General features: G+C 45.9%; 1 protein-coding gene across 3 annotated transcripts in view; it reads right to left on the bottom strand.

Annotated features, from left to right (window-relative positions):
* Positions 1-13,069, bottom strand: part of Rasgef1a (RasGEF domain family, member 1A) — an 80,042-nt gene that overhangs the window by 51,877 nt on the left and 15,096 nt on the right. Inside the window, exon 2 of one of the 3 annotated variants that reach the window (NM_001362105.1) lies at positions 6,267-6,428. The exons of the other annotated variants lie outside the window; for them this stretch is intronic. Coding sequence (NP_001349034.1) covers positions 6,267-6,293 — 27 coding nt within the window. The 5' untranslated portion in view covers positions 6,294-6,428. The remainder of the gene's footprint in view (positions 1-6,266; positions 6,429-13,069) is intronic. 3 annotated transcript variants of the gene reach the window in all.

Here is a 13,069-nt window from a genome sequence, read left to right as displayed (position 1 = left end):
GAAGTCTCTCTGGGGAAACAAACTACCCTTAAGGGCAGGCTGCATGTCCAACAGTATATGCCAACAGGAAACAAACTCAACAGTAGATGCCAACAGAAAACAAACTCAACAGCATCTTCAGAGGTTCTTCACTTCAGAACATCATGTCAAGGTGTGATGGTTTGTATATCCTTGGACCAGGGAGTGGCACCATCTGAAGGTGTGGCCTGGTTGGAATGGGTTTGTCATTGTGGGTGTGGGTATAAGATCCTCACCCTAGTTGCCTGGAAGTCAGTCTTCCACTAGCAGCCTTTGGATGAAGACATAGAACTCTCAGCTCCTCCTGCGCCATGCCTGCCTGGATACTGCCATGCTCCCACCTTGATAATGGACTGAACCTCTGAACCTGTAAGCCAGCCCCAATTAAATGTTGTTTTTTATAAGACTTGCCTTGGTCATGGTATCTGTTCACAGCAGTAAAACCCTAACTAAGACACAAGGCTTGCTCTCTTTTCTTTACAGTTTATCTCTTTGTGTGTGTGTGTGTGTGTGTGTGTGTGTGTGTGTGTGTGTGTGTGTAAAATAGAGTTTATTTAGGGCATGGGAAGGGGAAAGGGGAGTTGAGAAGTGAGGAGAGAGAGAGAGAAGTTTATCTTTTTTACCTTTATTTCTTCTCTCTTTTTTTAACCATATAGGTCTTTCTTTATATATAAATGTGGCTTCTGGTTTTGTGTTTTTATGGTATTCCAGAATAGGAAAACGAATGAGTCTTTAAATCTGCACCTATTTCTTGTACTTTTTCTTTGTTTTTGTTTTTGTTTTTTTTCCTTCTGCTTGTTTGTTTCATCCTATTCTGGTGTGTTTGGTTTGGTTTGGTTTGGTTTGGTGTGGTTTGGTTTGGTGTGGTGTGGTTTCGTCTTACTCTATTTTATTTAATTATTATCCCTTAGAAGCCTGTTTGTTTTCTAATGAGAGACAGAAGGGGGATGGATCCAGATGGGTGGGAGGGACTGGGAAGAGAACAGGGAGGAGACACTGTAACTAGAATATATTGGGGGGGAGGGCATTTTCAATAAAACTAAAAAATCAAAAAGACAACTGAATAAAAAGATCTTCTGATAGGTCTGTTGAGACCACCAGCAACCGTGGATAGAAAAATCTCCAAAAAATTAAAAGAAACAACTTGGAGTTCCCAGGTCACTCTGTGAGGGCATTAGTGTGTGATGAGTACAACAGTCTGATTACATGAGTTTTAAAGTCATAGCTCTTTAGGGGGGAAAAACCAGGACAAAATTTAAATTTAAACATAAAAATTTAATCACTGCAAAAAAGTAAAATAAAAATTTTTAAAAGAGAATTAGGTCCTCAGATATTTAAACAAAACTAAGCTGGTTTTCTTTTGTTGAGAGGCATGGCCCCAATACCCCTTAGGGTGTTTTCCTTGTAGGAGATGGTATAGAATTTGGACCCGCCTATACTTATGGAACTTTCTCATTAGTTCAAGGACAACAGATGGCATTGCTGGCCTCCACACAGCTGGTCACCCAAGTACTAGCTAGGGTCTCACATTAGACATTGGTAAATGCAAATGTTCTGACAGCTTGATCCCCCCTTGATCGTATGCACTCACTGTCAATCACCTCTAACCTAAAAAACTTAAGTACTCTAAAAGGAAAGCTGATTAGTCCCTGTTCCCAGTGCATGCTCCGAGAGATGATAAGACTCATCAGGGCAAACCTACACTGCCCAGACAACTGCTTCTCACGAAGGATTTTCTTCTTGATGAGAAAAATAGTACCCAGATATAGGACGTCATGACCTTCACTCAATCTAGCATGTACAGCACCTACCTGCAGCCAAGTCAGACGGCCCACTGTTTTAACCTAAATATAAAATTATGGTTAAATTCCCTGGTCTGAATCTCGTCCTCTTCTCTAGACGCCATCTGGGAGGGACCTCAGATATCCAGTAGCTATCAGAATGCCTGAGAGTAGATCCTGGATCCATCACTCTCAAGACCAGCCTTGGACTGATTGATACTATGTGGGCTTTTCTGGGAATGGTCACCCTACTCTGCGCTACCGTGGTGTCTTCTGCCATTCTCCTCTCCATTCCTCCAGTCCCTCTGTTCCTGCATACGGTCCTACATCTGGAACACTAGGTGGACTGTCTGCCTGCCAGAATTTTACTGAAATCCCCAGATCTTGCCCAAAAGCCTGCCTCATAAAAGTATTTCTCTGTCTCTCTCTGTGTCTCTATGTCTCTCTTCTCTCTCTCTCAGACTGACACCCCTAGACTCCGACCTCCTCTCAGTGCAGCCATTGCCCCATCCCCTGACAGCAGTCAGTATCAATCTCTGAGAGAGGGTGACAGGGCAGCGACACAGGTAGACAAGGCAAACAAACGTGGGCTCTCTAAGACGGTGCCTTCTTGATCCTGGAAGAAGTTGTGAGGAGAGACAGTGGGAAGGCATGGGGTTGAGTTAAAAACAGGACCAACAGGGGAAAGGGGAGGACCCGGGACCCTATAAAACACCCAAGCCAGTGAGTACATAGTGGACTTCAGCCTTAGGCCTCTCCCATCCCAGGGAATAAAGCTATTACTTCCCCTTTCCCCGTGGCTGGGGCTAGCCGACCACCTGCATTACCATTACAGCAGGGCGGGGCCACAGAGTAACCAGGAAAAAGAGAATGGAATCTGGTGGCCTTGGCAAAAGGCCTCATTAAACAAACATAGGCTTCAGCAAGAGGCCTATGGAGCCTCGATGGCAAACTAGCCCCTAAAACCCCTCCCTGAGTCTCTTATCACATCATACCAGGTGGTCCCTTCTCTGCCAAGTGCCAGACCACTTTTGGTACCAGGCTCTTGGAAGAAACTAGGTCAGCCCTCTGATGCCTTCAGCAGCCTCCCCATAAGCCCATCTGGGTGGGATGCTAAGGGCTCCAAGACACCAAGAATTTCCCAACTGAGACTCAGCGCCCTTCTTCTCTGCTGTCAAGAACATAGCATGGGATGGGAGAGGACTTCCTCAAAAGCCCCTCGCTTGTTTCCTGGGCAAAATGGGCATGGTGCAGCCTTGCCTCCCAGAGTTGCTATCAGCATATAAACATCCTTGCCCACACCTAGTTCCTGTCCTAACCCATTGGTCTGGAATCAGAGGCTCCTCTGAGTAGATCAACTTTACAATCTGCTAAGGCGAGCAGATATGAACCGCTTCCAATGGGTCCTGTGAGCTCACAACTCTATCTGCCACTCTGGAATGAGAAGACAGACTGCCAACCTGCCTCTTGCGTTCCTGAGGTCCTGGAGCCAAAGAGAGGACTGAAGTGCGGCAAGAAGAGCCGGGATTTCAGGGGAGGAGTCTGCCCTGTCACTTCCTCCTTTCTCTGGCTCCAGGACAAAGCTGGGAAGGTCACCACCAGACTGACTTCAGCTTCCTTGGCTCTGTGGCATTGGGTTCCCCATAGGAAGGGAGTGAGTTAGGGGCTCAGCTGCAAGGGAGCGGTTTTCAGGATGTGAGGTGTTAGAATGACAGGGAAGTTGCTGCAGAATCCGATTGAAGCCTCTCACCAGCTGAGAAGCGAGAATTCTAACACAATTACCATGTGCTATAAACGCTGCTGACACCAACTGAATACTCCTTTCATATAGAGATTTATGTCAAAATATTGATGACCAGGCTTACGCCTGCAAGTATACGACCTTGTGCAGGACTTCATTCCTTTCCCAAATAATGCCTGGGAATCCCAAACAACACTGTAGTAAAGGTGCCAGCCCTCCTGTGCCCTGTGTACCCCGTGTAAGCTTCCCATCACCACCCAATGATGAGACAGCAACTCCACCCAAATCCTGGATACAACTATTCCGAGAACAATGAGTTGTGCCCCTCCCTCGAGGGCCCATACCCACACTTGGGCATGTCTTCCTTTCTCTGAATACTTCCTTTTCTTCTAGTCCTTAAGCTTACGCCTATATTAAAAGATCTTTAGTAAAAATTTCCAATCTTGCCTCATAAACTTGCTAGTCCTCAAGTTTTTTTGCAGTACTGAAGCCAAGAATCCTGAATTGTCCTAAGTTGAGATCCCTAAAATTTGAGGGGGAACTCTTGAGTCTGGGGATGTGGTGAGCTGTGTCTCCTTTACCTCTACCCCAAAATGCTGGCAAAGGGGGTACAGTTGGGGGCAGAGTCGCCAGCCTGGGTGGTAGAACATAGCGTAGATGCAGGGGTCTGGACAGATGAAGCAAGGACAAGGGCTGCATGTATGGTTTGGGCAGGCTGTGGCCCGGTGTCATGGGGGACTTGATGGGACTTCAGCTCAGACCCTGGAACCTGAAGGGCTGGAACATGGAGAAGGCCAGGCTGACAGTGCCAGATTCTCAGGAGTCAAGCTCAGGCCAGGCCAGGAGAGCAGGCCAGATGAGCTCTGTTGCTTCTTAGAATGGGATTGGAAGACAGGGCTCAGCGAAGGACCCAGGAACCAAGTACTTCCCTCTGGCATGGCATTTCCCTCCTGTTTCCTGTGGGAAAGCAAAAGCCCAGGTGTGCAGTGTGTGCAGCCAGGAGTGGAGAGGCACCTACTAGATGGGGTCGTGGGGGCAGACTCAGACACTGCCCCACCTAGGACATCCTGGACCCAAGCTACGAACTATGAAGCCTTCTGGGATTTTCTACACTTACCCAGAACCCTGAAAACTTGGAGGCCTCACCTGGCAAGAAGAGGATGACTGGTGAGGTCCACCTTCCAGGCTCTATGGGGTGGTACCCTCCTAGAGGACATTCAGTGGCTCACTTGACCACTACATGTGGCAGTCTCCCAGGGTCACAGGCCCTTGGGTAGACAGGCTTACCCTTATGCAATGACATTCCTGAGCCTCAGTCAGTACTGATCACCTTCACAGAGACCCATCCTCAGATATAATGGCCTCTGCCAGATGGAAGGAGTATGGATAAGCCAGAGTCAACACTTCAGAAACTGCCCTTCCCACTGAGGCACATCCCACCAAGTGTCTAGGCTTCCTGGATGCAGACAAACCAGGAACAGAGCACAGGCTGTAACCCAGGACTCTCTTGATGCTACCTCTGAGTGGCCTTAAGAGTAGGCACAAGGACCTCAAGAAATCGTTGGCCTCCCACAGAAGGTTTGTACCCCAAGAATACAGTGGTGATATTTTCAAATTTCTGCAGTGTTGTTGTTGTTGTTGTTATCACATCATTATCATTATAATCTGTTGGGGGGGTGATGTGTTTTATTTTTTTGTTTTGTTTTGTTTGAGAGAGTGTCTCACTATGTAGCTGTCCTAGAACTCACTATGTAGACCAGACTGGCCTCAAACTCAAACTCAAAATCTGCCTTCCTCTGCCTCTTAAGTGCTGGTATTAAAAGCTTGTGCCACCACACCTGGCTAGTATGTGTACTTCTGATGTATATGTGTATATTTGTGTGTATGTATGTACATGTGTGCACATGTGTCATAGCACCCATGTAGAGGTCAGATGACAACCTCTGGCGTAAGAAGCCCTGAGTGGGTGAAGTCCTAAGTGAATGTGTGTTGTTAACATGGGCACAGTCATGTCAACAGCCTCAAAGCCCCAGACCTATGTTCTAATCATAAAGCCTTCCCTTCTGGTCCATGTACTAATATCGATAGTGTATGCAGAATTATTCATCGTAACTTTCTCCTCCCAGATAGTTACAGACTGAGGAGTGATCCCTACAGAGACTGTTCCTCCCAAGATTTCTAAGCCTTTCTCCTTGGTTCAGCTGTATATAAGAAACTCTGCCTCTTCATTCGTCTTTATGTAATAACCCTGTATCCTTGTTCATCTATATGCAGTAACCCTGCCTCTCTGTTCATGTACACTGAGTTTCTGGAGTGCCATGGTTTCTCATCAGAGACCCTAATGCACCTGAGTGCAGGAGGCCATGCAAGGGGGCAGCCCTTGGGTGTTTGTCCTGCCACCTTGCTTGAGACAGAGTCTCTTCTTGGTTGCTACTGTACACACCAGGTTAGCTGGCTCACAAGCATCTGAGGCTCTTGTCCTCTCTCCACCTTCCATCTCAGAGTAAGAACACAAATGATCCCTATATAACCCGGCTTTGTGTAGGTACTTGGAATCTGAATTCAGATCCTTGCGCTCACTCAGCAAGCACTTTACTTGGAGGACTATCTCCCCAGCCCCTTAATTCTGGGGCAGACACTGAGTCAACCAAACAGCCACACTCATGAGACTACTGTGAAGAGGACCAGAAGGTGAGTGTGGTGCTGCACCTCTGTCCTCAGCCCACCTGAGGCTCTGTAGGATAAACAAGCATAGAACTGCTGGCTGTGGTCAGGAAAAGTTCTAGAAGAATCTTATTCTTGCCAAGTCTTCATCTGCTAGTGGGCATCATAATCCATGAAGTCTGTGGAAGCTCCGCTGTCCCCAGCATCTTTAGAGGAGCGAGGGCCTAAAAGCAGAGATCAGGAGAGCATGGAAAGCAGGGGCCAGGAGGCACTGCACGCAGCACCCAGCACCCCTGCAGAACTCCACCATGGTAGCCTCGGGTCAGCAGAACCAGGAAAGCCTGGGTGGGCCAGGTAGGAAGTGTAGCCTGTGAAAAGCCAATGAGATGACCTCACTCCAACTAGAATATATTAAAGCCCAACCTTGTGAGCCTAAGAGCAGCCAGGACCAGTCTGTAAAGCCATAAAACTAATGGAAAGGGGCGGGGGGCTCTTACATGTCTGGATTCTGCCCCTAGGGGGTCCTGCTGGTCAGCAATGCCAGATATACCTACAAAGTACCCACAATACATCCACGCATCAGGCTGCTTCACCTGATACATAGGGCTACAGCAGCGTATGGCACAGCCCAGATCCCCAAGCCCAGACAGACAACGCTCTGCTGGGGTTTGGAGTCTGCGTGCTGCCAGCTCATTCCTCATGCTCCCCGCAGGCCTCAGCCTGGGCCCTGGGGAACTGTACTGGGCAAGCTGCAGAGTAGAAATTCACCTTCCATCTAAACCTTGGTTCTAGCCTCAGCCCCATGTATGTCCTGCCTCTCCATGCCCTGGATCTGGTGTCTTCTGTGTCTGGAATTATGAGAGTATGAGCCATCTGCAGACTAGGAAGTGCTCCTATATTCTCAGTAATAAAAGGCACCTCTGGTGTCCATCATAGGCCTTCATCAACCCTTTGCTAGAAGCCCTCAGTATCTCCCCTAGAATACAGAGAGCTCATATCCACAGGCAGGATGGCTAGAGTGTAACCCCATGTCCTACGTAGGCCTCCCACCACACAACTGCTTCTCCCCCTCTCACATGTACAAGCATTTCTGTCACAGTGATACCTATCTTTCTGGGAAAAACCTTTCCCAATGTGAGGTTACTCTTCAATATACCAGGACTGGTGGACAAACAGGTTATGTGCTCTGGTGGTTTAAATATGAATGGCCCTATAGGCTCATATGTTTGAACAGTCTAAGTCTCCAACTTGTGGAATGGTTTGGGAAGGACAAGGAGGTGTAGCCTTGCTGGAGGTGTATCACTGGGGCAAGCTCTGACGTTTCAAAAAGCCCACTCCATTTCAAGTTAGCATGCTCTCTCTGCCTCTGGTGTAGTCATTGTGTCCTTCAGATGAAAGCTGCTGCTCTGGCACCACACCTGCCTGCCTGCTGCCATGCTCCCTGCCGTGATGGTCATGGACTCTAATCCACACAACAGTCAGCCCCAAATTAAATGCTTTTCTTTTATAAGTTGCCTTGGTCATGGTGTTTTAACACAGCAATGTAAAAGTAACTAAGAAAGGTGGCCACCGTGCTGTTTCCAGTTCCATGTTAGAGCTAGTGGCTGGTCAGTCACAGAGCCAACCTCAGTAAACAGCACAGTTCAGCAAACAAGTAGTGCCAACCTCAGTAAACAAACAGCACAGTACAGCAAATAAGCATGCTGAGTCTCCACATACAAGAAGACCAGAAGGAAAGATAAGGTATGCCTGGGAAGGTAACAAGGGTGACTCAACAGGAAGGAATGTGCTGAGTTATGGAGACAATCAGAAACTGGAGAGATTGGGGGGGGGGGGCGGTCAGGGGACCCACTCATGCTTTGGAAAGCATTCAGTGTGTATCCTGTTCTTTCTAGTTACATGGTCTCATGGTAACCAAACAGTCCTGTTGAAGAAGAAACATCATTCAGAGAGGAACTTTTCAAGTGCATTTGAAAGGAATGAGGAAGGACAGAATTAGAAAGGTTCCATCTTGCTGAGGATGTGTGTGTGTGTGTGTGTGTGTGTGTGTGTGTGTGTGTGTGTGTGTGTGTGTATCTTTGGGAGGGTACTTGTCTAGATTTGCAGGGTTCTAAGTTGGATCCCTAACATGTGGGGAAGAGATCTAGAATAGAAAGACGTCATTTTGTCCTTCATGTGACTCTGAACTTGCACAGTGTTTGCCAATGGTTTCAACTATAAGAACAGACTGAGGACAGGAGACAAGAATCCATGGCCCTCGTAGCTGTGCCTACCATGACCAGACCTGACACACTAGGTGCTGCTGGAACACAGTGTGGCGACTTGAGAAGCGACACAGCGTGGCCTGGATGAAGTAAGGTGAGTATCACAAAATGAAAACTGCAGTTTATGACAGTCATCCATAGTCACGGCCCTCAAGAGCCCGAGACAGGAATCTCACTGGAAGTCTGAGGTCTGCCTGAGCTACAAAATGAGTTCTAGGCAAGCTAGAGCTTCCGTGTGAGGACATGACTTTTTATAAAAGGGGAGAAAGAACCGGATGGTAGTGGCACACGCCTTTAATCCCAGCACTTGGGAGGCAAAGGTAAGTGGATCTCTGAGTTTGAGACCAGCTTGGTCTTCAGCATGAGTTCCAGGACAGCCAGGGTTACACAGAGAAACCCTGTAGAAAGAAAGAAAGAAAGAAAGAAAGAAAGAAAGAAAGAGAGAGAGAGAGAGAGAGAGAGAGAGAGAGAGAGAGAAAGGAAGGAAGGAAGGAGAAGAAAAGAGGGAGAGAGGGAGGAAGGGAGAAGAGAGGGTAGAGGGATGGATGGAGAAAGAGAGAGAGAAAGAGAGAGATCTGTATCAACATGGATAAGAATATGGGTAAGGATAGAGATAGATATCAGTGGTAGGTACCTTCACTATTGGCCTATCACTGTTGCCTAAGTGAATCAATGCAGCATTGTCTATAGACCTAGCAATTACCTTCTCTGAACAAGATGCTCAGTAGGAAGTGCTGATGACCCCAGGGCCCATTGTCACCACTGTCTTTGGCTATAGACCTATAATCAGACTCACATTTCAGCAGATCCCTAGAGGGGACTCATGAGGAGATCACTACTTCCTAAGAACTTCCTGGGTTTTCTAATACCAGAGGTCTGGTGTCTATATACATGGGAGTGAGTTTTAAGACTATGTCAGAATGGAGGAAGGAATTTAATATCAACTTGGACTGAATTTATAGATAAAAGTCTACTAATCAGATATTCTGGAGTTAATGATGAAGCACACAAAGTTTTAAAATGTGCTACCTAATGTTTATATTTTAAGACAATGTCTGTAGGTCATACTAGCTTGAAACTTACTATGTAGCCCAGAGTGGCCTCAAACTCATGATCTTGGTCTACAGAGTGAGTTCCAGGACAGCCAAGGTTATGCAAAGAAACTTTGACAAAAGGAAGAGAAGGAAGGGAGTGAAGGAGGGAGGAGAAAGAAGGGAAGAAGGGAAGGGGAAAGGGAGGGAAGAAGAAACACAGTCTCAAAAAAAATAATGTGGAAAAAGAAAAAGAACACCCAAATTAATAAAAATTAGAGATGAAAAGCAAGACCACAAAAAGTACTGATAAAATTCAGAAACGTATAAAGGCATTCCTTTAGAAAATATAGTCCACTGAGTTAGAAAAGCTGAAAGAAGTGGCAAGCTTAGGGATGCATGTGACCCATCAAAGTTAAACCACGGTGAGAGAAGCATTGTAAGCATACTTATAACAAGCACAAAACTGAAACAATAATAAAATAGCATCCCAGATAGCTCACTGCAGAGTCTTGCAGCCTTCAAAGGACCAGCACCAAGCTTTCTCAAGTCACTCTATAAAATATGAAATAGCAAGGGAGTACTTCAAATGCTTCTTACAAAGCCTGCATTGCCTTTATACAAAAACCAGGTTCAGACACAACAAACATTGTAGGAATAAATTTTCCATAACTTTCTTTAATACAGATTCAACCTCCCCTCTAGACCACCACCCACCAGAAGGAGTGGGAAGGAAAGGTTACTAGAATACAGGGGAAGTGATCTGTTTAGAAATAGTTCTTAGAGATGATTCCAATCTTCATTTGTTCTCAGTCCAGTCCACTAGCAAACACCAAACATGAATCAACAGCTGCAGTTCAATCCACTTGGCAGACACCATACAGGAATCCGCAAGGGCAGTTCAATCCAGAAGAAAGTGTAAGGCTCACCAACTGGCCTGAGTCTGCAGAAGGAGCCAGAAGTTGTAGGAGCCTCACAGGCAGTTCCTTGGGGAGTTTCTCTCTATGAAGTTTCCACAAGCAAAGCCCAGCAACCCATTGCAAGATGAACCAATATGTGCGTGTCATCAGTGAAGACAGTGAGGCAGAGAAAAGTGAACCAATGCTCAAACTCCCTCTGTCTGTGATGTTTAGAAAATATTCTTTCATGTGTCTGCTTTAGCAAGATATCCTTTCACCTGTGTGCCCCAGCAAAACATCATTTGTTATGACTGCCTTTCCAAAGAAACCAGAAATTTTCAGTTTAAAAAATAAATAAAATTATGGATCAATCTCTCTGATAATCATAAAAGTAAAAATTCTCAACAAAATACTTACAAACTGGATTCAAGAACATATGATGTACCAACAAGATGACTCAGCAGATGGCTCACCACACAAGCCTGGTGACTGGGATTCGATCCCCAAAACCCACAGTGCAAGGAGAGAACCAACTCCCAAAATTTTTCCTCTGATATTCATTTATGTTCTGTGGTATACATGTATACACACATGCATATGCACACATATACTACACTACACACACACACACATACACACACATTCATAGAGAAAATGAGAAACATTATAAATAAAATTAAAATAAAAAATAACATCAAAAAGATCATTCACCATGATCAAGATGGTTTCATTCCAGAGATGCAGGGAGGGCTCAACATATGGAAATTGATAAACTCCACCACACAAACAGACTTAAATTCCCATTAAGATCAGAACCAAGATATGGAGGTCACTTGTTCCCATTCCCATTCCATACAGGGTTTGAAGTCTTAACTAGAGCAGTAAGACAAGAGAAATAAACAAAAAATACAGATTGAAAGGAAGGGCCTGGAGAGACCTTCCTTCAGCAGAGATGGCTCAGCGGTTAAGAGCACCGGCTCTTCCTCCAGAGGACCCGAGTTCCATTCTCGGCACCCACATGTCGGCTCACATCCTAGCAGCTCCCATCCTTTTATGGCTACCTCGGGCACAAGGTATGTGCATGGTGCACAGACAAAATGCCCATATACATGAAACAAAAAGTAATAGTGTAAAATTTTAACGGAAAAATAAGAAAGGAAAAAGTCAAATTCTCCCTTTTTGTACCACGGTAAGGACTTGAAAGATGCAAGGTTCATGGCTTCTACCCCACCTCTATCTACATCCTCTGTGGTCTGGACAGAAGATGGATGAGACTTGGAAATTGACACTTAGTTTTCACAAGGTTAACCAAGTGGCAACCTCTACTGCCGTTGCTTCACCGGATGTGATTGCCTCACTTGGGCTGATTACCAGACTGCCTCGTACCTGGTATGAAGCCACTGATCTTGCAAATTCTTTTTTTCCTTCATGCCTATCCAGAAGGAACACAGGAAACAATCTGCTTTCAACTAGAAATGCCATCAGTATACTTCCATTGTTCTGTCTCAGGGGCCTGTATATCTTCCATCCCTGGATCATAACTTAGGATACTGGCATCTTGACCACCTTTCTCTTCCACCAGGTATCACACTGGGCCATAAACAGATGGAATTACATAGACCAGATTAAGTGAACAGAAGTCAGGAACTACTCTGGAGTTGCGAATAAAGTAGTTGCACATCCGAGGATAGGAAATAAATCCAACCAACATTCAAAAAACCTACATCACAAAAACAAACAAACTTCTAAGAGTCTGGTGGTATGGGGATGCATGTTAAGTTGCTGGACATAGGACCTTCCACCACCAAGAAGGAAGCACAGTGCCTAGCCGGCATTGGATTGGTAAGCTGCACATTTCTTATTTTGGATGTGTTACTCCAGCCCGAGTGTCTCCAAAGCTGCTAGTTTTGAATGAACCCTAGAACAGAAAAAAAAAAAGTCTCTTCAACAGCTCTAGGCTGCTGTGTAGGCAGTTTTGCCATTTGGCCATCTGAACTGGCAGACCCACTGATTCAGTGTCAGCAGCAGCTAGGAATGCTGTCTGGAGCCTCTCTCAGGCTGCCGTAGGTGAGTCACAGCCGAGATCCTAGAGATCTAGTATCAAGGCCCAGACATCATCTGCAAACCATTTGCCCTTTGAAGATCAGCACTTGACTTCCTACTGAGCCTTAGTAGAAACTGAATGCTTGATAATGGGCCACCAAATTACCATGAGACTCACCATAAGCTGGGTTTCATCTGACCTAACACCCATAAAGTTGGACATACATGATAGCAATCAACCACCAGGCTCCATCGGGTCCCAGAGGCACAAAATACAAGGAGGTGGCTCAAATGTGTAGGTCACTACTCTTGCTTTTCATGGTGTGAAGTTTGATCCAAATTGTCACCTTGATAGCATTTAGAGTCATCTAGATAGCATACTTCTGTGTGTATCCAGGAGAGTGTTTTACCCACCTGTGGTGGCACATACCTTTAATGCCAGCACTCAGGAGGCAGAGGCAGGAGGAGCCTGATGAGTTCCAGGCCAGCCAGGTCTACATACTGAAACCCTGTTTCAGAAAGGAGAGAGAGAGAGAGAGAGAGAGAGAGAGAGAGAGAGAGAGAGAGAGAGAGAGAGAGAGAGAGAAAGTTAGTTCCCACCAGAAACGAGCCATTGAGTGGGGAAACA

This window comes from Mus musculus, chromosome 6, assembly GCF_000001635.26.
Source record: "Mus musculus strain C57BL/6J chromosome 6, GRCm38.p6 C57BL/6J".
Taxonomy (NCBI): Eukaryota; Metazoa; Chordata; class Mammalia; order Rodentia; family Muridae; genus Mus; species Mus musculus.
Note: the sequence above shows the minus strand (reverse complement) of the source record. Positions and strands in the feature narration are given on the sequence as shown.